The sequence below is a fragment of the Acomys minous genome (genome assembly GCF_964271855.1).
Source record: "Acomys minous genome assembly, chromosome: 11".
Lineage (NCBI taxonomy): Eukaryota > Metazoa > Chordata > Mammalia > Rodentia > Muridae > Acomys > Acomys minous.
The window spans coordinates 54,833,198-54,859,259 of NC_140492.1; the positions used below are offsets into that span (position 1 = coordinate 54,833,198).

At 38.4% G+C, this 26,062-nt stretch overlaps 1 protein-coding gene across 8 annotated transcripts in view; it reads left to right on the forward strand.

Moving 5' to 3' along the window:
• Positions 1-26,062, forward strand: part of STXBP5L (syntaxin binding protein 5L) — a 236,220-nt gene that overhangs the window by 114,644 nt on the left and 95,514 nt on the right. For all 8 annotated transcript variants that reach the window (XM_084802614.1, XM_084802611.1, XM_084802609.1 and 5 more), the window contains exons 11-13: positions 3,436-3,590; positions 8,656-8,728; positions 25,197-25,344. In XM_084802614.1, coding sequence (XP_084658740.1) covers positions 3,436-3,590; positions 8,656-8,728; positions 25,197-25,344 — 376 coding nt within the window. The remainder of the gene's footprint in view (positions 1-3,435; positions 3,591-8,655; positions 8,729-25,196; positions 25,345-26,062) is intronic.

Sequence of the window (26,062 nt, forward strand, 5' to 3'; positions counted from 1 at the left end):
GATGAAATGATGCACAAAGCATAGATCATCATGACTAAGAGGGCACACACTTAGTCTCCTAATAAATCAAATTACTGCTGTTATTATCCTTAGAGCTTGGCAGTCGATTGTTTTAACAATCAGTATTCTCACTGCAATACTCCTCTTTATAATGTGAAATAAGCATTTTACCGATCACATTAACTATCCTTCCACATGCACACATTGCATGTGTTTTTTTTTTTTGTATTGTTATTTTATGAAAGTCACCTCTGAAAGTTTAAACAGAGGGTGAAAGCTAGAGGTGCACTGATCTTAAGAAGGATGAAAGACCACGGAAGTGACAGAGATCTCTCTGTCACTGGGGGTTATACCAAAGGGAAGCTCGGCCTTAATGGAGAGACACCGTTCCTTTCCATTGGTTGTCTCATGCATATACATGGACCCATCTGTCCTTGTTACCGGATAGTGTTAGTTTTTTTCTTTTATAGCAAAACGTGGTTTTCTTTCTAAAGTAGACAGTTGGTGCAAACACATTGCTGTCCTCCCTGCTGAACACTTCAAATCAGGAGGTCCGGTGGAGGGCCTGGGTGTTTCTATATGTAACAAATTCCGGTTGGTGCCGATGCCAGACCACACTTTGAAAATTTGATACACTGGGGAAGATAAAGTGGTAAGAAATGAAAAGTGGCCAGCAAAAGCAAAGGAGGCAATGATGACACAAATACCTACATCCTAAAAGGAATCACTCCGAACATTTCTTAGTCATTGCTCTTTTGCTGTGACGAGCCACCAAGACCGAGGGACCTCTTATAAAGAGCAAGGAAGTGGGAGTTTGTGATTTTAGAGGGTTAGTGTCAACGATTCTCATGACAGGAAGCACGGCAGCGGGCAGGCAGGTGCTGGAGAAGGAGCTAAGAGTACATCCTGCTACAAAGGCAGCAGGCAAGAGAGAGACACTGGGCCTGGTGTGGGCTTCTGAAACCTCAGTGCTTACTCCCAGGGACACACTTCCTCCAACAAGGCCACACCTACTTCAACAAGGCCACACCTCCTAATTCACCTCCTAGTGACTAATTTGAGGAACATCGAAATATGTGAGCCTATAGGGGGCGTCCTCATTCAAACCACCACAGAACCTTCGAATAAAAACGATACAGGTTTTTGACAAGTAGAAAATAGTTATTAAACTAAGTAGAACAGCCCAATGTGGGAGCTGGGAGAGCAGGCTCAGCAATTAAGAGAACTTATGCTCTCACAGAGGACCTAGATTTGGTTCCCAGCAGCCGCCACATGCTAGCCACATGTTAGCCACATGTTAGCTGTCTGTTTATCCAGTTTCATGGACAGTAATTCATTCTTCTAGTCCCTGTGTGCTCCTGCATTTACACGATACACACAAACTCATGCAAACACACACACATATTTTTTCTTTTTTAACATATACATTTATATTATCACACACATAATTTTTTAAAATAAAAATAAACAAAACCCTTAACCTATAGTTACCTACATTCACTACTTAAAAGTAAATTTTATTGTATGTACTTAAGGTTTACAATATTGTGTTATCAGGTAGATGGAAGCATATACTTCAAACAGCAGGAGATGTGCTTTCTAATACCAGATGCATGGGTCCTTCAATTACTTTATCAGATCACTCAAAATGTCCTCAGTGCAAGATTCAGAAAGCAGAAGAGCTCTTTGCCTGAGTTGTTTCTAATTCAAGTAATTGTGTAAAAATACCAAGACATGCTTTTAAAGAAAAATCAGAATAGGTATTTTATATGTACATGTGATAGAAATATTAAAACTTGTGTTGTTTTTGTTGTTCTTTACACAGCATAAAATTAACAAATGATTGTACAATAAGAAATGTAAAGGAGGAGGCACTGTGGTGACTTGCCGAGACGGGCCACTTCTTAATTTAGCAGACACACTGGAAGTGGGTTACTTAGCGGAGACTTTCAGAGGCCTCTGATGAAAAGAGTCTCTAGTTCTTTTTAAAATGTATTTGGATTGGGGAAATTTATCCAAATAAAGGGATACTTTCAACTGGGTATTTACTTGCTGAAAATACTTCTTTATTAACGTAAACTGTGCATTGAGTTTGGAGAAGAACAATGAAAAGTTAAGAAACTATTTATAGACAGCTGTAATATTTAAAATCATTGAAGGAAACCCCACTGAGTTAGTCACTTTGTGTCATTGTAATACAGCACTGGAATAAGTTTCATATTTTGAGAAGTAATATATGATCTCTCTTAAAGTAGAGAGACTTACTTGCCTTTAGGTTGCTGAAGGTTCTGTCTGTCATTAGCTGACTCCATTTTTTTTTTAAGTCTTGTGTCAAGGCAAATTAAAATCATCACAGCAGATAGGCACACATAGTAAAATAGCTTATGTTATGTCAGCCAAGGAGCGGAGTGAGAGAAGAGAAGCCTATGCTGGTATCCTTTCCCATTCTTTTATTCCTTCCTGGACCCCAGGTTGTTGGACAGCACTGTTGATAGTCAGCACAGGGCTCAAGCCAACCAAATCGAAATAAGCGACTCATTTTACTTTCTATTCATATCTTGAAAAGTAAGATATGCGCTCTCTCTCTCTCTCTCTCTCTCTCTCTCTCTCTCTCTCTCTCTCTCTCTCTCCCCCACTCTGTGTGTGTGTGTGTATGTGTGTGTGTGTGTGTACTTGAGCGCGTGTGAGTGAACAACTAAAGAAAAATAGGCCATAATTTGAGAGAGAAAGCAAAGGAGAGTACTTAGAAGAGTTTGAAGGAGGGAAGGGAAGGGAATTATATTTTAATTTAAAAATAAAACGGTATTAAAGTAATAGACTTAAGATTTTATGTGAAATTACTTGAGCTGGGTATAGCTTGCTGGGTATGTATAAAACTAAGTAGGAGCTATTTCTATGATAAATTATTGTTCACCTATTTTTCTTTCTTCTCATAAACCTCTTAACTACAGAACTTCATTAATAGAATTTTCATGTTCTTGTCTACCATTCTGAACTCTCCACTGTCATCTTTCATCCTGTATTAAAATTTGCCTCTCTTTTTTAACTTAGGTATTTGAGTCCCAAATATCTATTTGCCAATTGACTATTATAACATAAACTAATGTTATAATGATAGTGATATAGTGGTAGCCAAATAATTTGTGCATACATGTCCCTTTGACAGTGAGTGAGTACGTCCACTCCCCTCCATCTTGTCTTCCCCCAATGCCGCTAAATATTGTTACACTTAACCATGAGTTACTCTAATAGCTAGAATGTGGGTCCAGGAAAGAGAAGATGATTAAATAGTCAATTGTTAGCTGAGAAACTCGAGTTGGAAAGGCCATTTGCATTATAGATAATCTCCCCAGAACCTATCATTTAAATACTTACGTTCTGACTCTGTGTTGTCTTAAAGAATGTAGTCTCATTACCCCCTTTTTCCCTGTGTAGTGAACCATTTATAATATTCTCTGGTGGGCTGTCATATGACAAAGCTTGCAGAAGACCAAGTTTAACCATCATGCATGGAAAAGCAATCACAGTCCTTGAAATGGATCATCCTATTGTTGAATTTCTAACCTTATGTGAAACACCCTATCCGAATGGTAAGTGGATCAAATGAAACATTCAATTTTAGAAAAAAAAATCGATTTTGAAATGACAAGTTCCTAATGAAATTAAGGTTAAATATTTTCAGTTTTGGCAGCAGACATCCCCTGCGGTACAACACTGTGAGCTACAGTTGCTGGCGCAGGTTCTGCAATTGTACCTACTTGGCAAACTGGACAGATGTAGTGCAGCAGTGCTGGCGTTTCAGGTTCTAATATCAGGTAAGTGCTTTAAACTTTGATAAGGATGGTGGAAGCTGAGCTGGGAGGGTCCGATAGGGGTCCGGGGTGAAATCACTTGGGGAAACTGAGGTCTCCTAATAGTCTCTCCTAGACCAGCTCCACCCATCCCATCCCAATGCCAATCAAAGTTAAAGCACTTACCTGATATCAGTGATCTGTAACTCTGGTGGTGCTGCATCTCTTTCACATCTGGCTTTGCTTCAGATGCAGCTGCAGCACATCTGATTACTCTAGGATTGCTGATGTGTGGTTAGTGATTTATTTTAATTTGGAGGATAGTCGTAAGACCATCCAGAGGAGCCATGCATGTATATGTTTATCATCTTGAATAAGGATATGAAACCTTTTGTGAACATAAAAACTAGTCTAAAGTCATACAAAAATAAAACCTAATGGTGGTAAAATGTTTTTAAATAACTCTAAAAAGTTAAAGTGGTTAAAATAGAAACCAGAAATATGATTTTATGATCAAAACAATATCAAAACACACTACATTTTCAAGAGGGGGCTTGTAGATGTAGAGCAAAGACTACTGGGACTTGGAACAGAATATTTGGATTTATGATTTGTTCTGCCATTTATTAGCTACTAAGTAAGATACTTACATGTTTATCATGTATGTAAAGGAAATAATTTTACCCCAACATGATTAATGTAAAGGCAAATGAACATATCTTGTTAACTATAAAAATATGTATGTTGTGTTTCATTGCTAAATATATTGATTTTCTTTAACTCATTTAGCTTCATATTTAATATATGTAGTAAATAACAATCAATGTAGCACTTGATTTTCACTGTTACTAGAAACAAATTACCTGCATTTTAAATTAATCAGCATGTATTCATTAATGTTGCTGTGGCCTTCTCATACTAGAAGTAACTTGTTAAACTTATAGAAATATGAGCATAATCTTTATATAAATTGCACAGGTATGATTGGATCAATGAAATAACTATTAGTTGTTGAAGCAATGCATGTTTATAATGCTGAGTTACATGGTTCATGGTATACATAATCCACTATTTTATAGCTGGTTAAATGCCTGCAAGAGTCATGTAAAGCCTCATTGAGAAATAGGCTTTTTGAAGCAGACCTTATTGAGAATATTGAGTTAAAGTGTTTATAAATTGTAGAGTTTGGTAAGATCAATTTAGAAGAAAACGTCTAAGCTTTGTGGAGGCGTTTGGGGAGATACAGAAGATCTTTGAGGAAACACTAGGATGGGAGAAAGCATTAGTTTCAGCAGGGCTTGTCTAAGGAATACCTGGGTTTCAAGGGAGACTCAAAATCCAAACTGCAGCAAAACCATTTGTAAATTATATATATTTAGTGTAACTTGGTGTGCTGTTCTACTCATGTAATCTCAGGACTGGGGAGACTGAAGCAAGAGGACTGCCATGAGTTCAAGGCCAGCCTAAGCTACATAATAAGCTTTAGTACAGCTTGTGCTATAGTGTGTTTGAGGCCTTGTTTCAAAATAAACAAAAATAAAACAACAAACCCAAGCTACTGCATGTTTCCATACACAGCCACAGGTTATTATTTTTGCTTTTGCTTTTTAAAAAAATTCTTACTCTTCTATCACGTATTACATTCCTACCAGTTTCCCTCCTCTCCTGCCCTCCAATCCTCTCCACCTCCTCCTAAGCCCCCATCTATTTTCCTTCAGAAAATGGCAGCCCCCCCGCCCAAGGATTTCAGCCAAACAGAACCTATCAGGTTGCAGTAGGAAAGGTGCCTAGACTGAGGCGCTTTGTTTTTCTGTTGTTGTGGTGGTTTTTTTTTTTTTTTAAGAAAGAATAATAAGATTGAACAGTGTTATTAGAGACCAAAAGAGAGGGAAAACATTTAAAAATATTTATTCATGATTTATCACAGTTTAGATTCCCTTTAGAGATATGAATATGATGACAAAGAAGCAAAGATTAGGGCCACCTAGGAAGGGGATGTGGGGGAAACAGAGAAAAAAGAAAAAATACAGAACTAAAAACTAAAGTTAGGAAAACTCTTCCTATCAGGAGTGTTGAGGTATATCTGAAATAGAAGTTGAGAGCCTATTGTTACAGCGACCAGACATTATATGTCTTGTGCACGTAGTCCTCTGAACATCTGTAGCAATTCAAGGATTATTTATAATGATTTTAATAAAGTATAAATCTGCTAAACCATGCACATTCTCCACAAAAGGTTAAATAAGTCTGTTGCTTTTTTTTTCTTTTTTCAGAAAACTGATAAGGAGAATTGAACTTTTCATTTGTCAGATTTGAGGAGAATTGGTTTTAACTATACTCATGAGAATATGAATAAATTAACTACTCAAATGTTTTTTAAACTATTCAAACACCAAATATATCAAAACACCAGAAAAGAAAGTCTGCAGCATTACATATGAAGTTCCCCATGGCCTTTCCAGAGTCGCCCGTGCTACTTACCCTATTATTCTTTTCACTTGTACATATACTTAAGTATACATTATCTCATTTCTTCTACAAATGACCGGACACTCTATTCACTGTCCCAGAACATCTTGCTAATATGTTTTAATTATTCCATATTAGTTAGTAATAGGGGATTGCAGTCTTCTCTACAGCTACATAATGACAAATGTCATCCCCAGGCTCAACGTAGTGACTCATAACTTTAATGCTGCTGATACTTTTATGACCTCTGATGAGTTAACTCTTCCTCCAAAACCTCAAATGCTTTAAAAGTGTTAATTGGATCATCGCCTAGAGTAATAACTATAATCGGGGCTGGCCAGTTCATGCCTATATTTAGTTTGCCAGTCATCTCTAAGCCTCTCAAATGATGCGTTTCTTTTCAGAATAATAGTTATGATAAAACTTTACATCCTTTAGTGGTAGGAGCAAGTGTTAAAAGATGAGGCGCACCAGCCCTAAAAAGGTAACATAGTTACTATCTATTAGCTATAAATATCATCATATATTTTTTCCTATAACTTTTATAAAAGTTTAAGGTAGTTACAATTATGCCATTTCAGTAGAAAAGAGACTTCAAGTCCATGAATGTAACTAACACGTCCGACAAAACTTTTAGTAAATAACAGACAAAAAATTGACCCCAATATAAATTCCTAAACAACTTGTTAGTAGCTGTCACCGTATACAAAGGACATCTACAAAGGTGAAACTTGCACTGCCAGACTTTTATTTGTGCAGGAACATTAACTTTTGAATGACGTAACCATCTAAAAATTTAACTTATCTATGACTTTAGTTCCCACATGGTAGTCTCTGCTATTTTATCTTCTAACATGTGATATAAACCTACCTGGCCACTCACTTTCCTGAGGAGAGCTGACAGAGAGAAAATTTTACGGTTCTTCAAACTAAAACCCAAACTGTATTAAAGCAATGCTGAGAAACTTCAAACAACTGTAGAGATAAAGAGTGGGAAAGTCTCAGTATGAAACCAGTTTGGGCATGGAATTGTAGCAAGCTACATATACACCAGATGGATAACCACCTGAACAGCAGTGATTTCTAGCCCTTGTTCTCATTTAATTGAGTTTACCTCTGTGGTTTTCTCTCATGTGAGTGTGCGTTGTAAACATAAACTTGAGCAGGCGCTGTAGCTTCGCAGGTCGGGAAGTTACTCAGAAGGCTGACTGCCCCGGGCTTTAAATTTCCCGCCCAAGACTTGAACCCTCTGTACAAAAGACCTGCTGGGCAATTATTGAGTTTAGGATAAATACTTTTCGAACTAGCCAGTGGGAACTGCTGGTATAATGAAAGTGGGAAGTTAGAGTTTAATGTCCTAGCTTGAAATTTCCATTGAACCGCTGGTTGCTAATCCTATGCCTCTTTGAACATGCTTTCTTAACATTATGGAAAAAAATAACACTGAAGCTACTGAGAATCACAGATCATGTATATAAAATGTTTTCTCACACAGTTTCCTTAAAATGAGAACACCTCCTTCACTGTGGCTTTTCCCACTAGTCCTTTATTGTAAATGGAAAACAACGCTTTTTTTTGTTTTACTCCTAACTAAAGCACTGCTCCCAGTCTAAGCACAAGTTTCATTTTACACTATTACCCTTATTTTCCTCATAACTCTCAGTGGGTCCTGAGTTCTTATTTCTTCACTTGCTCACAGCTAGTAAATATCCCTAGAGCTGAAACTCCACGAGGAAGGTGTATTGTGGGTCTTACTCCTCTTCTAGCCTTCGGGTTTTGAGGCAGTTTCTGAGATTATAATGGGGGAAGAATAGGAAGAAAGGAAGAATAGAAAGCAGGTTGGATTTTAGAAACTTGAAAATCTTAGATGATCTCACAATTGTTTGCTTTTTGTAGATTTGTACTCCTGCACACAGGAAGTAACCTATAAGAATATGCTACACCATATTGACTTGAAGATCACATCCAGTTATAGGTGGTTTACTATCATAGCGAGGTGACAGTGTATCACATTCCAGAGAAGCACCATTAGTGCAGCCTCAGAGCATCTCCTCGCACGAGTGAGATCTAAAATTCTAAGGTCATGAGCACAATGCTGATCACAAGGCTGAGGTGACACCTTCACTCTCTACTAGTAGCCAAGGATTACTATCACCCCATGACTTTTGAAATATATTTGACTATGTATTGTTATGTTTGGTCACTTTTCCTTGTTCTGTTAGAGATATTAACAGTATATTTATCAAATACAACATATATTTTATTAAAGTATATTTTGGCTCATACTTTGGTTTTCTTGTCATTTAAATAACATCTCTGTATGAGATGAAGAAAGTGGTGGTTTAAATAAAAGACGCATTATGGAATCTTTTCAATTTCTTCCTTTTTGTTGTAGAATTTCAAGAACCCTATGCTGTTGCTGTACTTCTAGAGAAAGATCTCATCGTAGTTGATCTGACACAAACCAAGTAAGTCATTCATAATGGCTTTTATTACTTTCAAATTCCACTCAGCACAATAAAAACGCAGCAGCTCATTTTAGATCATTGGTACTGGAATTCTCTAGCTAGTAAGTTACAGAAAATTCCCTGCTAAATTTACAGAAATGCAATTCAGTTAAAAGATGAAAAGCCAGCCACGAGATTTTGGGTAAAATTGCCAGTCACCTTCAAAGCAGCGTGGATGTTTAGACACCCAGAGCACAAAGAGTCACATTTTCCCCCTTGGCCTTAAAAGCAACCGTTAGAAAAATATGTAGAGTGTAGCAGCTAGCCACCTGTTAGTGTGTTGACTGAAGGAAAACTGAGAGAAGAATAGTACACATGCTGAACCTATTTTGAGACTACCCACAGCAGACAGTTCTGATGCCTGGGATTTTTAGTGACTGAGAATGGAGACTAGCTTTTAGTCCTCTTTTTAAAATGAAGTAAATATGTAATTAAAAAGTGAAGGAAACCTGTTCCATCTCTGAGACATACCAGGAAGACAGTGTCCATCAATTTCAAGTCTAACTGTACAGTAAATATAAAGGAGTAGACTCTAGCACTGGAACAGCACCACCTTTTAAATTTTCACGTTGCGTGTATTCTCTTTCTCTGTTCCTAGCTTCTCTCTCTCTCTCTCTCTCTCTCTCTCTCTCTCTCTCTCTCTCTCTCTCTCTCTCTCTCTCTCTCTCCATATGACACCTCCCTCCCCTCCCATGATCCCTTTCTAGTTTCATCACATACACATAATTTATTAACTCTAGACTCTGTATATAAGAGAAAATGTGCACTATTTGTCTTTCTAAGTTTGCCTTACTTTGCTTAATATAATGATTTCCAGATCTTTTCGTTTTCTTGCAAATATCATGATTTCATTTCTGTGTAACAAAAATCTAATTTGTATAGGTACTATGTTTTATTTAATTCATCTGTGTGACCATTGAATTAGAACTATCCATTGGAACCTGGTAGAGTCACCAATGGACACATAAAGACAATGGTTCCCTTTTCCCTAAATCTATCCGTAGCAAATAGCCCAGCAGTGAAGAGCAGGGCCTCCTGAGACCCACCTGTCGCCATACTAGACCGTTCACAGTTCCATTCTTGTGCAGACCTAGTGAAGTTGCCCTTGGTTGCTTTGGGTTTGTGATTGTAATAGCAGTGTCTTTCCAGGAGCCTGGAACAAGACTAAGGCTGAGAGTAGTGAACCTCTATGGGTATGAAGAAATATTGTTAAAGGTAGCTTGATATATGTGGGATGCTAGACATCCGTATTCTGTTCCTTACTGGAGACTATGATCTCCATAGCAATGGATGTGCGATCAGCCTTACAGAAATAGACATGGATTCTTTCCTATGGAGTGGGTCTCAAATCCAACCAGAAGTTGTTTACCCCCGTAATGGTAGTGCCACTACTGCACAAATGGCATCCTCTTGCCTTCCAGGTTGGTCTTTGAGGTTGTAAAATTCACAGCTGGGTAAGACCATAAATACCATTTTTACCCAAGTAGCCCACGTAGAAGCTTCTACGACTCCAGGACTTCTAGGACTACAAAGCTATCTGTCAGGAGGATGCTTTGGCTCACTTCACTTCCAGTTGATTATTTCAAACTTTGTGACCATTTCTCAGTCTTATTTGGCCCCTTTTTAGGTTCCTGGCTTCTACTAGAACTCTAAATCAATCATAAAAATTAGAGATTTGAAGCTATGATCTAAACATAGAAAAGGAGTGGGGTACATATGATGAAGAGGGTGGTGTTAGTCTTTTTGTTCCTGGCTAACCTTAGTCAGGATAACGTTTTCTACAGCCACCCATTTACCTGTAAATTTTCTAATCCCATTTTTGTTACCAGTTGAGTAAAATCCTAGTGAACCACATTCTCATTATCCAGGCATTAGTGGTGGACATCCTGTGGCAGTTACAGGATTTCGTATATTACATTGGGGTCCTTGATCCATTTGGAGCTGGTTTTTAAAGCAGGGTGAGAGGTGAGGGTTTAGTTTCATTCTTCTACATGCAGACATCTCATTTTCCTAACACTGTTTTGCTGACAATGTTGTCTTTCCTCCAGTAAGCATTTTTATCAGAAATTATATGTCTGTAGTTGTATGAACTTCTATTTCAGATTTTTATGCTGCTTCATTGATCATTATATGTTGGAGGTTGGTCTGATGTATTTTGATGCTAATTAATAAAAAGCAATCGCACCTGGCCAGGGCAATGGACATAAATGTGGCTAAGGTTCCCTGGCTTAGAGAGACAGAGAGGAATCCTGGGAAGAGGAAGAAAGAAGGGAGACAAAAGGACAAGGTCCTGAGAGAGAGGAGAGGAAGGCCACCATGGTTTAGATGGAAGAGAAGTATGTGGCCAGCATGGATGGAGATTTGGCCTAGATGAAAAACATTAGCAAGTATTTAAGATTATGGATGGGAGGTATCTTGATAGAAATTATTAGAGGCAGATGGCATGGGATTGGGGCAGGTATCCCAAACCTGCCCCACTATGGAAAGTAGTTTACAGGATTGATATCTGCCCTGCCTCAGGTTAACTAAGGCTATTTTAAAATATAACGGGTGTCAGTGTCTTAATTGATTGCTAGTGGGTTATACTGAAGTAATAACAATCATAGGCCAGATAATAAATATTATTAGTCAATATTAATTAATTAAAAACAATTATATCTGGGTTTGTGTGTGTGTGCGCATGTGCCACTGCAGCACTTCTTAGTACTATAGTTTTGCTGTATAACTTGACATCAGCTATGACAATGTCTTTATTTTTTTTTGCTAAGATTGCCTTGGCCATCCATGGTCTTTTATGGTTCCATATGAATTTTAATTTTTTTCTATTTCTATGACTAATGACTTGGGGGTTTTGATTGGGATTGAATGAATCTATAGATTACTATTCTTAAGAGTATTATTTTCATGTTATTGTAACAACCAATGAGCATGGGAAAGCTTTTTATTTTCTGATGTCTTTCTATGTTCTAAAGTTCTAAAGTTTCCACTGTAAACATCTTCACCTTGATAGGTTTATTCTGAGAGTTTTTAAGGCTATTGAAAATTGAATTATTTCTGCTATTTCTTCCTCATTGGTATATAGGAAAAAAACTATTGATGTTTGTTTATTTTGTGTCCTGATACTGTATGGAAAATAAAAATTAGTTTTAGGAGTTTTATGGTGGGCTCTTTAAGGTCTCTTATGTGTAGCATCATATTATCTAGAAACAAGAATAATTTGAGTTCTCTTCCTGTTTGTGTCTCTTCTCTTGTCATAATGGCCTGGCCAGGTCTTTGAGAACTTTATTGAACAGCAGTGGAGACTGTGGACAACCAAGTCTTTTTCCTGGTTTTAATATCACCTTTTTTTCATGTAGAGTGATGTTAGGTATGGATTTGTCACACGTAGCCAACCTCATTCTCTCTGGAACTTCTCTTGTGAAGGGCATTTGAATGTACCCAATGGCCTTTTTTGAATCTGCTGAGGACTATGTGAGTTTGGGTTTTTAAGTTAGTGTCTATAATAATATATTTACTGACATCACATGTTCAGTCATCCTCTTATCTCTGGGATAAAGCCAATTTGATTGTATTCAGTTTGCCAGCATTTTGTTGAGAATTTTTGCGTCTACATTCTTTATTGTGTCTTTGTCTGAGTTTTGGTATTCGAGTAATGCTGGAAGTCTTCCTTTTGTTTCTGTCACACGGGATAATGTGAGACACATTGGCTGTTTTAGTTCTGCTTTAAAGAGCTGATGTGACTCTGTCTGGACCTGGGACCTTTACAGTCAAGAGATATTTTTCATTACTGCTTCAATCTCCTTTCTTGTTGGAAGTGTGTTTAAGTTACTGATCTTGTCTTTGTATAACTCTCATAGTCTGAGTTTCTTCATATTCTGTTCATGAGTTTTTAAAGACTTATCATTTTGCATGACTGAATGATCCAGTTCTTCTACATTATATTCAAGCTTTGATAAGAATATCTTCTATGTGATCCATTATGCTGGTGAAGCTTTTCAGTGAGTTTTATTAGATTTTTCTGAGACCTTTACTTCCAGATTAATTTCAGTTTTTGGTTTTCCTCAGTATTTCTATCTCTTCATTGAGTTCAAAGTTAATATCCTGAGTCATCATTATTTATTTTCTCATTTGTTTGTGTTTTCACGACCTTCAATACGAAGCTTATTCCTGCCCTCTTTAAATTTATTCCTATGTTTATCAATGTCATCTTAATTTTTCAAAAACACATTTAAAATTGTCCTTGATTCTTACTGCAAATGATTACTACAAGACTGATGATCTTTGGCAAAGACATACAGTCTTAGTTTTCATATTGCTTGTGACTTTGCAGTGGAACCTAGACATCTCAAATTAGATTATTTTTTATGCCTTTTGATATGAGGTTTAAGGCCACTAGGTAAGAATCCACAGTTGTGGTGATAGGCAGAGAAAATACGGTAATTCTGAAGAGGCAGAGAGCTAAGGGGACATGACTCATATTGGGCAGCACAGCAGCATAGGGGGGCAGTGCAATGTGTAGTGATAGGCTGAGCATCACAAGAGGATTCCAGAGGGGTGAGGCATAGGAGACTAATTTTCTTGCTGGGCCTAGCTTTATGGGCCAAGGACCTGGAGAGAGTCCCAGGTAGGATATGGAACTGCATGGAGCTGGGATCTGTCTCTTAATGGGGATTGCGATTGAGGAACTGCTATTGCCTGGAGAACCACAGTGAGATTGGCGTGAGGTCCTGGTGAAAAGTTTGGAATTTGGGGCAGGCCTGGGGAAGAGAAAGTAAAGAGCCTATCTGATGGTGTGGTCTATGCAGAGTCCAGGAAAAGAAAAGCAGCATTTTAGGGGATCTAGCTGGGAGGGAGGAGAGGGGAACTAGCCTGTGGCAGCGTCAGGGTGAAGTCCAAAGAAAGCTTGGGTAGGAGGGCCAGTGGCCTAGAGAAGAGAAAAGAAAGAAGTCATGGTCGGTGTGAAGTCTCAGAGAAGGCAGTGAGGTGTTGGGAAGCTTAGGGAGCAGGAAGACAAGTGGCCCTACCTAGAGGCTAGGTCTGCTCAAGGTCCCAGATAAGACATGAAATGAGTTCGGTGGACAAGGGAGGATTGAGAAGGACCTACCTAGTGGCAGGAGGTCCTCGGAAAGGACCATGGGGACTTGCGTGGCTTAAGGGTATAGAGAGTGAGGAGTTTACCCAGAGGCAAGAGTGGCTGTGGAGTCTTGCAGAAAGGTGGGCTGGTAGGTGGGCTGCCTGGGGGAGGAGGGAGGGCCCTACACAGCTGTGAGATCAGGCAATCTGGGAGGTGAGCTGGTTGTCTACAGAGGAAAGGGAGAGGGGCCAGCCTGGAGGCTAGTCAAGGCATGTCCAGGAAAAGCAAGCAGAACTGGGTAACTTAGGGACAAGGAAGCCGAGGGCCTACCTCTTAGCACACTAGGCTACAGTTCTCTGAACGGTAGAGGTTGGTTGGTTGTTCTGTTGACAGTGTCATTTGCCTTACGGAAGCTTCTCAGCCTCATAAGGTCCCATTCATTAATTGTGGACCTTAGATCCCTGAGCTGTTGGTGTTCTGTTCAGGAAGCTGTCTCTTGTGCCAGTGAGTTCCAGGCTCTTCCCCACTTTTTCTTATTACAGATCTAGTGTCTCTGGTTTTATGTTGAGGTCTTTAATCCACTTGGACTTGAGTTTTGTGCATGGAACCATGTTCATAGCAGCCTTATTCATAATAGCCAGAATCTGGAAACATCCTAGATGTCCCTCAGTGGAAGAACGGATAAAGAAACTGTGGTACATTTACACCATGAAATAATACCCAGCTCTTAAAAACAAGGAAATCTTGAAATTTGCAGACAAATGGATGGAACTAGAAATGATCATTCTGAGTGAGTTAACCCAGACCCAGAAAGACTCACATGGTCTATACTCACTTATAAGTGGACACTAGCCCAACAGAGATGTCCCCTGAAAGTCTTCACTCAGCAGGAGATTGGGATAGATGTTGGGACTTGCTATTGGGACTCCAGGAGAGAGAGGTATGGGAGAATGGTGACATAGAAGGATCCAGAGGGCCCTAGAAATCTACAAGAAGATCATCAAGGCTGGTGGATATGGACCCAGGGGGGTCTGCTCAAACTACTGGGCCAACCAAGGGCAATGCATGCAGTAAACCTGGAACCTCTATTCAGATCTAGCCAATGGACAAGACATTCTCCACAGATGTGTGGAGAGCGTGAGTGCCTCTGACATGAACTCTGATGCCCCGTATTTGACCACTTCCCCCTAGTGGGGAGGCCTGGTGGCACTCAGAGGAAGGGTAAGCAGGCTACCAGGATGAGACCTGATAGGCTGTGATCATATGGTGGGGGAGGTCTCCTTATGTCAGAGGTCTAGGGGAGAGGAATAGGATGAAAGAGGGAGGGAAGGGGAGAATGGGAAGATACGAGTGAGGGCATAACGATTGAGATGTAATCTGAATAAATTACCTTAAAAAAAAGAAAAATGTAGCTATGTTTATTAGGGAATTTGTTATATATTTGTGTCTTTAGCTGGTTTTTATATCAATGGCTTCATATAAAGAGTTTTTATTTTTTGAAGGCTTTAGAGTGTCTTGTGTATAGAATCCTATCATCTCAAAGAAGGGTATTTTCTTTTGTTGTGCCTTTATCTAGTTCTGGTATCCAGGTAATACTGCTTTTGAGCAGTGAGCTTGGCAATGCTCCTTTCCTTTTGATTTCATGGGACAGTTGGAGAAATATTGCTGGTGGCACTTCCTGAAGGGTTTGGAATAACTTGGAAGTAAATGCATCTGTTCCTATGTGTCTTCATGGGAAGAGTATTACTGCTTTAACCTCATTGTGGGTCTTACTAACTTATTTACATCTTATTGATTTATTTGGTAGATCATATGTATATCTGGTAATTTATACATTTATTCTAGATTTTTCCTTTTTAAATGTTTTTAAAATATTAACCTAATAATCTCTGTATTGAGGTCTATTGTAACCAAACCTTTTTCATCTGTTAATTTACGTCTTCTCTCTTCTCTCCTCTCCTCTCCTCTTCCCTTCTCTTCTCTTCTTTCTTTAATTTTTTGGTTGGTTTGGTTAACATTTTGTCAATCTTTTTTTATCTTTCAAAAACCCAACATTTTATTTGATTGACTCTATGTATTCTTATTTTAGCCTCAATTTCATTAATTTTTTACTAGTGTCTTTTCTTGGTACTGTCTATGCTTAAGTTTGGGTTGTTCTTATGATTCTAAGTCCTTGAAGTATATTATTAGATTATTTATTTGACATCACTCTAATTTTTAAATATAAGCACTTAAAACTACATGCTTTTCTCTTAAAACTGTTTTGCTTTGGACCAGAGATTCAGATGTGTGGTGCTATCATTTTCCTTTGATTGTAGGAATTTAGTAATTTCCTTGCTAACTTCTTCAATGACTTCCTAGTTTTTGAAGAGTCTATTCTTCTTCTTCTTCTTTTTTTTAATATTTGTGTAGATGTCTTTGGTTTACAGTTTTATTCCACTATGCTCTGAGAAGATACATGGAATTGATTATGTGTATCAGTTAACTTGTATTTTGAAACCTTGTTGTTGTGGCCTATTAACATGATATATTTTGACTTAAGGCATAGTTTGATGTTTCTTGGTTGATTTTTAGTTAGAATAACCTATGTAAAGATGAAAGGAGGGTGTTGAAGTCACCCACTCTCTTCTATTAGGACCTGACCTTTCATTTCCTTTAGGGTTTATGAAATGTGAACCTCAACATCTTGTACATACACTTTTATATTTTTTATTTTGCCTTAGTGAACCATTCATTTTGTTAATGTGTAGTAACTTTTTTTTAAATCTCTTTGATGGATGTTGGCAAGGGAGCTCCTTTATCAGCTAATAGAATAGTTACCCCGTGGTTTAAAGCTTGTTACTTGGTAGACTGAGCTCCATCATTTAACTGTAGATCTGTGATTGTCTTTGCCAATGAGATGTGTTTCTTGGAGACAATAGATAATTGAAGAAATCTTGGTTTTTTAATCCTGTCCGCTGCTCTCTTTATTATTGTTATGATGATTTGAAGCCATTTATATTTCAGGTTTTATTTAGGGAAATAAACTTTCATGGTTTGTGCTTATCTTTAAATGCCCCCATTTTGCTTTTGCATTTTTAAAAGGTGGTTTTGCTATATATAGCCATCCTACTTTTTAGCTATTTACTTTCAGGGCTTGAAATATATCATTCTATGCTTTCCTGAATTTTAGGCTTGCTGATGTGATATCTGATGGTATTCTGATGTGTTTGCCTTTGTGGGTGAGTTGGTAGTTTTTCCTTTATGCCTTTTACACTGTTTCTATGCTATGCAATATTGACTTCTTAACTACAATGTCTTGGAGATGCTATTCACTGGTCATGTCTGTTTTTTAAGTTCTAAACTCCCCTTGTGTTTGAATATAATTTCTTTCTCTACATTTAGGGAATTTTCTGCTGTCATTTTATTGAATTTGGTTATTTATGCCTTTAGATTTTATCTCATCTCTTTCTTCCCAGTGAATTCTTAGTTTTGGTCTCTTGAATGTATCTCAAAGGTCTTAGAAATATAGGCATGCTCATTTTCTCTATGTGTTTAAATGGACATATATAAATAGCTTAATCTAAGAACTATAGGCAACTAAGGACTTCTAAGAGAGGGGGGAATTAGACATCCCCAGGGATGAGCCCAATACCAAGTGGTCAATTCTGAAGTCATATACATATGAAAGTAACAGCAGATGAACTCACCAGGGTGTTTTTATATATTTGTGCATATATGTAACAATAATAATTAAAGAAAAAAGGCCAAGAATCTGAAAGGAAGCAAAGAAGAGGGATGTGGGAGGCATTAAAGCAAGGGAAGAGAATGGAGAAGTTATGTAATTATACTTTAATTTTATCAGAAAAGTAAATGTGTTGTCATGAGATGGTTCTCCTTCACGAGGAACAAGTTTTCTTCACCCTGACTTATTGTATCATGCTCTTACTACCACCAGGTCTTCTCTTCCTTCCACCAGGTCTAGACCCGACTTTCATGTCTTTTTGTTTTGCTTCGTGATCCACTGAGTTTAACCAGGGCCACTCACATGCCCCAGGTTGTTAATCTATCTAGAGGACCTTGAGTAACTAACTCAACCGTGGCTACATCAGTGAAGCCAGATACTCCATCATCTTCATCAGTCCCTGTCATTAGCTTCCCAGGGTTGGATGGGGCCCATGAGCACCTTCATTTTTATGGCTGAATGGCTACTGGCTTAGTCTTCTACAAGCTCTATGCAGGCAACCCCCAGATGTTGTGAGTTTCTGAGTGCCACAACCATGTTATGCTCATAATGCAATGTTTCACAGCCCTCATTCTTCATCTGTTCTTCATTTCCACTCACTTTTCTGCCGTGTTCTTTGAGCCTTGGAGGGGGGATTTAATGCTGAACACTCAACTTATTATTATTACCAACTTATTGTTAGCCCCCTGCCCAGCCGTGGGTGTCTGAGTTAATCATCATTCAGTGCAGAGAGAAGTGTCTATAACCGAGGCTGAGGGCAACCAGAGTCTATTGGAATGAACAAATATTTAAAGTATGCCCTTTACTAAAACAACAGAAATAAGTTTGCCCACAAAGTCCATGATTTCCCAGCTATGGACTCTTGGATTAATCAGTAACTCCCTCCTGCTGTGTGGGTTTCAGATCTGATTGGATATCATTTACTTACACTCCCATAGCAGTAGAGCCACTATTTTACAAGTAAACCTGCTGGGTTGATATTGTAGCATATATTGATTTCAAGTCTAAATCTGACTTTAGATGATTGCTAACTTTGTTTCCCCACCTGCTGGCATGGCAATTTCCAGAACTATAAAGGCTAGCTAGCAAGGTGGAAGCTTCCAGCATAGTTACAACACAGTTCCTCTATATTGCGCAACCAAAGTATGTGATATCTTCAGCAATAGGGTCTTACTATCCAATTCCAGTGCATAGCCAATGGAAATACCCATCACCTGTATAGTTTGAGGGACCTCTTGAGACCTCCTGACCAATAACTCTAAGGGAGGGAGCTCCCACCTGGGGACTTTCATTTTATAACCTATACCTTCTGGGATCAGCATCATTTACCCATTGATGTTAGTACCTCCATTTAAAGTCTTTTAAAATTATATTTTAAACTAGTTTATAAAGTAGCAGTTTCCGTGTGTTTTTTCATACTTCCTTGGCTTTGATTAACTTTTTTCCTGCACCCCATTTTGGCCTCTGTTATTCACTGCCGTCCTTGTTTAAACTTTGCCGTCCAAAGAATTCCTTTTGTTTTCATGGTGCATGTGTCCTAGCATGCCCAATAACTTTAGGCAGGGTCATATGCATGAGCATGGAAATTAAGCTTTCCACTGAAAGATTGACTTGACAGTGGCTACATCACTGAGCACAGTGACCCTCCTTCCCCTAGAATCCATTATTAGCCAATAGTTCCCTTGGAAAAGGCAGGGTCCCATGAGCCTCTGATCAAACTATGACTGAGTGTTGCCAGGCTCAAGCTACTGAACGCTGCAGGCTTAGTTCAGGCAAGCAATCTGCCGTGTGTTAGTGATTGCAAAGGCAGTGTCATACCCAGATGACAGCATTTCCTAGCCCTTCTTCTTTATCTTCTGGCCCCTCTTCCATGATGTTCCCTGAGCTTTGGAGGGAATAGAATAAATGTCTCTCATTTGTATATATTATGACTATTTTCCCTAAAATGACCCAATACTTATCAATCTCTTGTTATAGGCACCATGAATCTCTGCGTTCACCATTATTCACTGAAGAGAGACATCTCATCTAAGTGCAGTGTTTGTTCTGCTCCTTTCAGTAGTTTGTTTGCTTTATTTTTATTAATTTATGTTTTCCAGGGCTATTTAGAGGAAAATTGAATTTTTGACCACAGAAAAATGATATCTAACTACAACCCAAATGCTAACATGTAGTATCAGACACTTTATTACTTGACTTTTGTCCCCAGTAAGCATTGGAAACAGGCACAAGGATACCATTTGGGGGGGGGAGGACGTGTAGCAATTTGTAGTTTTGTAGAGCTAAGAGTATTAAAAGTTATGAAGTACAAGGAGAAAGAAATTGAGTAATGGGGACTGAGGGGGATAAATTATAAATAGAAAGTATAAGGACTAGAATCATAATAAATAATAAAGAAAATGTTGTAGAATGAGTTCATAAAAGGAATGGACAGTAATAGAAACCTATTCATGAAAGAAACATATTAAAACCACACCACTCAACAACTGAAGTGAAAGTGTAATTTAAAATCAACTGAAATAGGTATTAAAACTAAATAGAAAATATTATAAAAATCAGTGTCTCTTCTAATCTTCATGAGTGTGGTTCCCCCCCGTTCCTTTGGTGTCTTCTGTACTTGGCACTGGGTGAAGGGAGTGTTTCTGGTCCTAGTAATTCAAATGTTGGGCTGGTGTGCGCTCCCTCATGTGTCACCCTGCCTTCTCTGGGAGTCTTACAGGCTGAGGCTCTATACTCATCCCCTGAAGGTTATGTTTGGCATGGTAATGATCATACTTTCTGCATGGAGTGTGTGGTGCGTCAGGCTCTGAGGGCTGTGGACAGCATGGACCCACTTGCATTTAACTGTACTCTTCTCTTCCCACCCAGATCTCTCTTGGGATTTACTAATGCACCACAGTCCTTGCCTGAGAGTGTGTGCCGTGTTCAGTATCTGTCTCATGTTTCTATGTTGTTGCTCACCTAAGGCTGTAATGGCTGTGGTATCTTCCATCATTCCTTTAGAGTGGTTACTCTGGAGAACTCGTGGGGCATTTTATATTCAGCCCCTGTATTGCACTTCTGTTGCAGTCTCCATGGCCTGAATTGGCCACCTGTCTGTCCACCTTAGCCCATTCCCTGGTCATCTCTCTTTAGCCTTCTCATTCTTTCTCTAGTTGGTATTCCTACAGGACCTGTCCTCAGGAGGGGGCAGGACCTCCTTGATGGCTACTATTCATCTTGGCCCCAACCGGCAGCAAGTATAGCTAATGTCCACCTTTATCTGCTGCACAGGTTTTATAGATTTCACCTCAGCTTTATGGTTTTTCTCTGTATCAATATTTTCCTCACATTCCAGCTGTCTGTGTGTTTCTGATATTTTTCTGTTTGTTCTTTGTCTCCTAGGAATAAAATCTATTATTTTATTTTTAAGATGTATTTTTATTTTCAGTTATGTGTAGGTGTGTGTGTGTGTGTGTGTGTGTGTGTGTGTGTGTGTGTGTGTGCATGGGGGTACAGGGGCACATGCTTTAGGAAGCTGCCTGGAATGGGAGCTGGAAGAACAGCAGGTGCTCTTAACTACTGAGCTGTCTCCCCAGCCCCGGTCTATTCTTTTATTAATCCTGACTCTCAGCCATGAAGAGATAGCTTCTATTCCACCATTGTCCCCTGACTTATTCTTTCTCTAAGAAATTACAATATATTTTATTAATATATAATTTTTTGCCATTAGTGTTCAACTAACATAGCCCATATAACTTATCTGTCTAATGACCTCTAATGATCACCGAATAAATTAATTTCTTTAGTTTATATACATACCAAATTTTTTTTAGTGAAATATGTGTAACACAAATTCCTATTTTATATATTTATTCTTATGTGTGTATGTTCTATGGGGGTGCATGCGTGTGAGTGTACACATGCATACATCCATGTACATGTATATAGAGAACAGAGGAGAAGAGGTCCTTGGATGTCCTATTCTGTCACTCTTCTGCTTATCACCGTTAGCTGAGACTCTTCACTGGACTGGAAGCTTGCTGCTTCTGCGAGGCTGGGTTGCCAGCAAGGTTCCGAGACTCACCTATCCCTTCCTCCCAGTTGCTGGGTTCATAAGCATGATCCATGGGAGCTGGGGATTTTAATTAAGGTCTTCCTGCTTTCATAGAAAACTCTTCTTACCCACTGAGTTACTTGCCCAGCCATGCTCTTATGGTTTTTATTATTTTACGTTAAGTATGTGAGTAAACATTTTGGAAAAAAAAACCTTTTGTTTACTTTGACAACATGATTAAAACTTATGTAAATTTCCACTGTTGTCAAATATTAGATAATTTAAATATCAAAACTGAGTATATCTATTTCTTTCAAATACTTACCTCTCAACCCCATTGAATGTTAAACAAATCATAACTTTATAATCTTCTCTCTTCCGCCTCCCCCATCATCCTTGGTCTTCACTCTTTTATATACTCTTTAACTATTTACTTTTATTTCTTTACTCAGGCAATCACTATGGTGAACAGTTTTTCTCTCTTAGCTCTTGGAGTTTCCTTTTTTTTTTTTTGAAAGGGAGTTATAGCATTTTTAATGTTTAAGATAATTTTTAACTTTAAATAGCATATTCTTCCCCTCCGCCAAGTCCTACCAGATCCTTTCCCCTTCCGTACTCATCCAACTTTACATTCTTTTTCAAAAAAGAAGCAAAAAAATACAACACCCCCCCAAACCAAGAAAACAGGATAAAAAACCCAACACACACACACACACACACACACACACACACACACACACACACACACACATACACACAGTGGAGTCCATTATATGTCATTCAGCTACTCCTGATGATGAAGCCTTCCCTGGAGTGGTTGATACACCCAGTGTAACTCCATTGGAGAAAACTAATCTCTCCCTTTCACAGCAAGTATAAATGCCAGTCCAAATGGTAATCTTTACACTAGTGCCTAGCATTTCATTCATTCATTGATTCATTCATTCATTCACTTTTTAAACTATAACAAAATAAAATATAATAAGATAAAAAGCTATCACATTGAAGATGGACAAGACAAACCAGCAGAAAGAAAAGATATGAGAAGGCATAAGGATCGGAAAGACACTTGTTCTCATGCTCAGAATTCCATAAAAAAAAAAAAACACTAAAGTGGAAGCCATTCTATATACCCAGAGGACCTGGTACAGACCTGTGAAGGCCCCAACCCTGCTTCAGTCTCTGTGAGATCATATGAGCTTTGGTCATGTTCATTTAGAGGGCCTTGTGACTTCTGTGGTATCTTCTATTTCCTCGGGCCCTTACACTCTTTCTGCCACCTCTTTTGTGGGGTTACCTGGACTCTGAGGGGCGGGGGGGGGGAATTGATGGAGAAATCCCATTTAGGGCTGAGTGTTTCAGGGTCTCTCTTTCTCTGCATAATGTCTGGCTGTAGATCTTTGTATTTTTTTTCCCATCTGCTGCAGGGGGGAGCTTCTCTGATGATGGATGAACAATCTGTGAATATAGCAGAATATCATTAGGAGTCATTTTATCACTGTTTTTAAACCATTATTTGGTTTTTACTTTAGGTCCTTGGGTTATTTAGACTCAGATTTTTGGACACCTAAGCAGTGCCAGGTATGGGCTCATCTCATGGAATGGACCTTAAATCAAATCAGTTATTGCTTGGTTACTCCGACAAGCTTTGGGCCACCATGGCCCTAGCATATCTTGCAGGTAGAGCACCATTGTGGGTAAAGGATCTGTGGCTGGCTTGGTGTTTATGTGTCTCTTTTGGTAGCCTGCAGTGTATTGTCCTGTGCCAAAGGCTCTGAAATGTATGGACGAGGGCTCTATGTAGGCACCTGCTCAACACCTCTACGTTCAATTAGTTGTGTAGGTGTTGTGTTCAGCAATGGGGTCTTACTGTCAGTTTGTGGAGAGCAACCTATAGTCTTGGCAACAGCCTGGGTCATTTGGGGATCCCCCTGGGGACCCTCTGGCCTACTCTTCAATTAGATATAACCCAATGCCAGACTGGGAGCTACATTTGGAGACAAAAGATGGCCAGCTGGGAGTGTGTCCCCCACTATCTGGTGTTTTCATTTAGATGACCTTCATATATTCACATATATATATGAAGTTTCTATGACGTTAGGTTTCATTAAACCCCTCACATGCTCCTTAGTTTTTTCTGTCTCTCCCATTACTTTCCCCTACACCCCCTTTCTCCTCTCCCTCCCCACTTGATCCTCCCATTCCATGTTCCCACTTTCCTTTTCATTTCTCACTTGTACACAGATGTACTTGTGGTAGGGATGAGGTTTAATAGTGGAGCACGTGCTTAACATGTGGAAGGCCATGGGTTCAGAAGGAAAATCAAATGCCTACATTAAAAGGTTTAAACTATGTTTTTCTCCCATGCATTGCACTTACTCTTTGCCTATAGGCTAAAGCAGTGCTGCTCAGATGCCTTCACGGGGTGTTGTTTACTGTTTAGCAGCTCGTCATTGCTCCTTACAGCTGCTACCAAATTTAACTGTGGGTCTGGTCTGCAATGGGATTCATTCTTATTTCCCCCTAACTATTCATCTTAACCATGATATGAAAAAATGTTTCTTTTCCTTTCATATTCTCTCTCTCTCTCTCTCTCTCTCTCTCTCTCTCTCTCTCTCTCTCTCTTCTCTCTCTCTCTCTTGGCTTTTTGAGACAGGGTTTATCTGTGTAGCCTTGGCTGTTCTGCACTCACTTTGTAGACCAGGCTGACCTCAAACTGACAAAGGTTTTCCTGCTTCTGCCTCCCAGGGTGTTGGGATTATAGGTGTGCACCACAACACCTGACTAAGAAAATTTATTTTCAGTAAAAAGGAGAAGATATGATACAATTAACAATTTGAACTTTGAAATCAATAATTTCTGATTTACTGTTTACCCCACTTGTCGTTAATTAAATATGACATCTTCCTCCCTATCTGATTTTGCATATGCTATTGTCCTAATCTGAAATACCATGCTCTTTGCATCCCTTCTGATTGGCAAAAGACAACTCTTGAGGCTAGCAACATGACTTAGTGGATAAGGGCACCTGCCACAGGTCTGAACAAGTTCAATTTCCAGAACTCATTCATATCTTTTAGCTTTTACCACAAATATATTTTTTAAACTATGTATCTTACTATGTAACTGTATAATACTATAATATCAATACAAATCTTTACTATTAATACAAATAATACAAATAATACAAATATTTTACAATTAAAGGTATAATATATCTTTAACTAGTATAAAGGTATCATAGTAAAATGTTAGATAGTAACATTTAAAGGTATATTATACCTTTAAATATAACCTAGTTGATATAAATTTTAAGACATACTTATTTCATAATATCTTTGTTTAATTCAATTATTATATTCATATTAACAAAGTGTGTCATGTAGGATGTTGGAAGTCTGGAGAGAAAATTAATCTCTGTTATTATTAACATCTCATTTTATAAGTAATTATATATTTAAAGTATTCAAGTAAAATGATTCTTTTTATGGTACTGAAAAGAGCGAAGCTTATGGTATTTATAAACATTTTATGAAAATTATTTCATGTTTTTATCTTTGAAAAATAACTCTAATATATTATCTTTATCTATTAGTTTTCCAATCTTTGAAAACCCATATCCAATGGACATTCATGAGTCACCAGTTACATGCACAGCATATTTTGCCGATTGCCCTCCAGATTTGATTCTAGTACTCTATTCTATAGGAGTCAAGCATAAAAAACAAGGATACAGTAATAAGGTAAATTCTTCCTGTATTTGTATGTACAGTCATGCTTTTTCTTGTCACTCTATATTCTGACTTTCCACACAAGGCAATTTCAATGAAACTTTGGAATTTGCAAGATGACATTGTCAAAGATGTAACTAGTGAAGTTCAGCTTCCTGACTGTGGCATAGTTCTTAGCCTAGAAGATGATAAATTTCCCATATACTAAGTCTGTAATTACATACTCAAATCTATTTATCAATCATGCTTATTTTTGTATTACATATATAAACTATCAAAGTCATAATAAGTACCCTTTTTAATTACTTCACATGGATCAGGTTTTTTAAAATTCAAGAATCCTTCATAATTTATCATGAGAAAGACAAAATTAAGCTGGGCATAGTGGTACATGTCTTTAATCCCAGCACTCAGGAGGCGTTCAAGGCCTGCCTGTCTACAAAGTGAGTCCAGGACAGCCAAGGCTGTTACACAGAAAAGCCCTGTCTTGGAAAGCAAAAACAAAATTAAGAAAATAAAGACAAAATTAAGCCAGGTGGCAGTGGTGCATGCCTTTAATCCCAGGTCTTGAGAGGCAGAGGCATCAAGATCTCTGTGAACTTGAGGCCAGCCTGGTCTACAGAGCTAGTTTCAGGATAGCCAGGGTTACACAGAGAAACTCTGTCTCAAAACAAAACAATCAAAGAAGAAAGAAAAAATATTAAAACATTTTGCTAATATGAGATTTTTT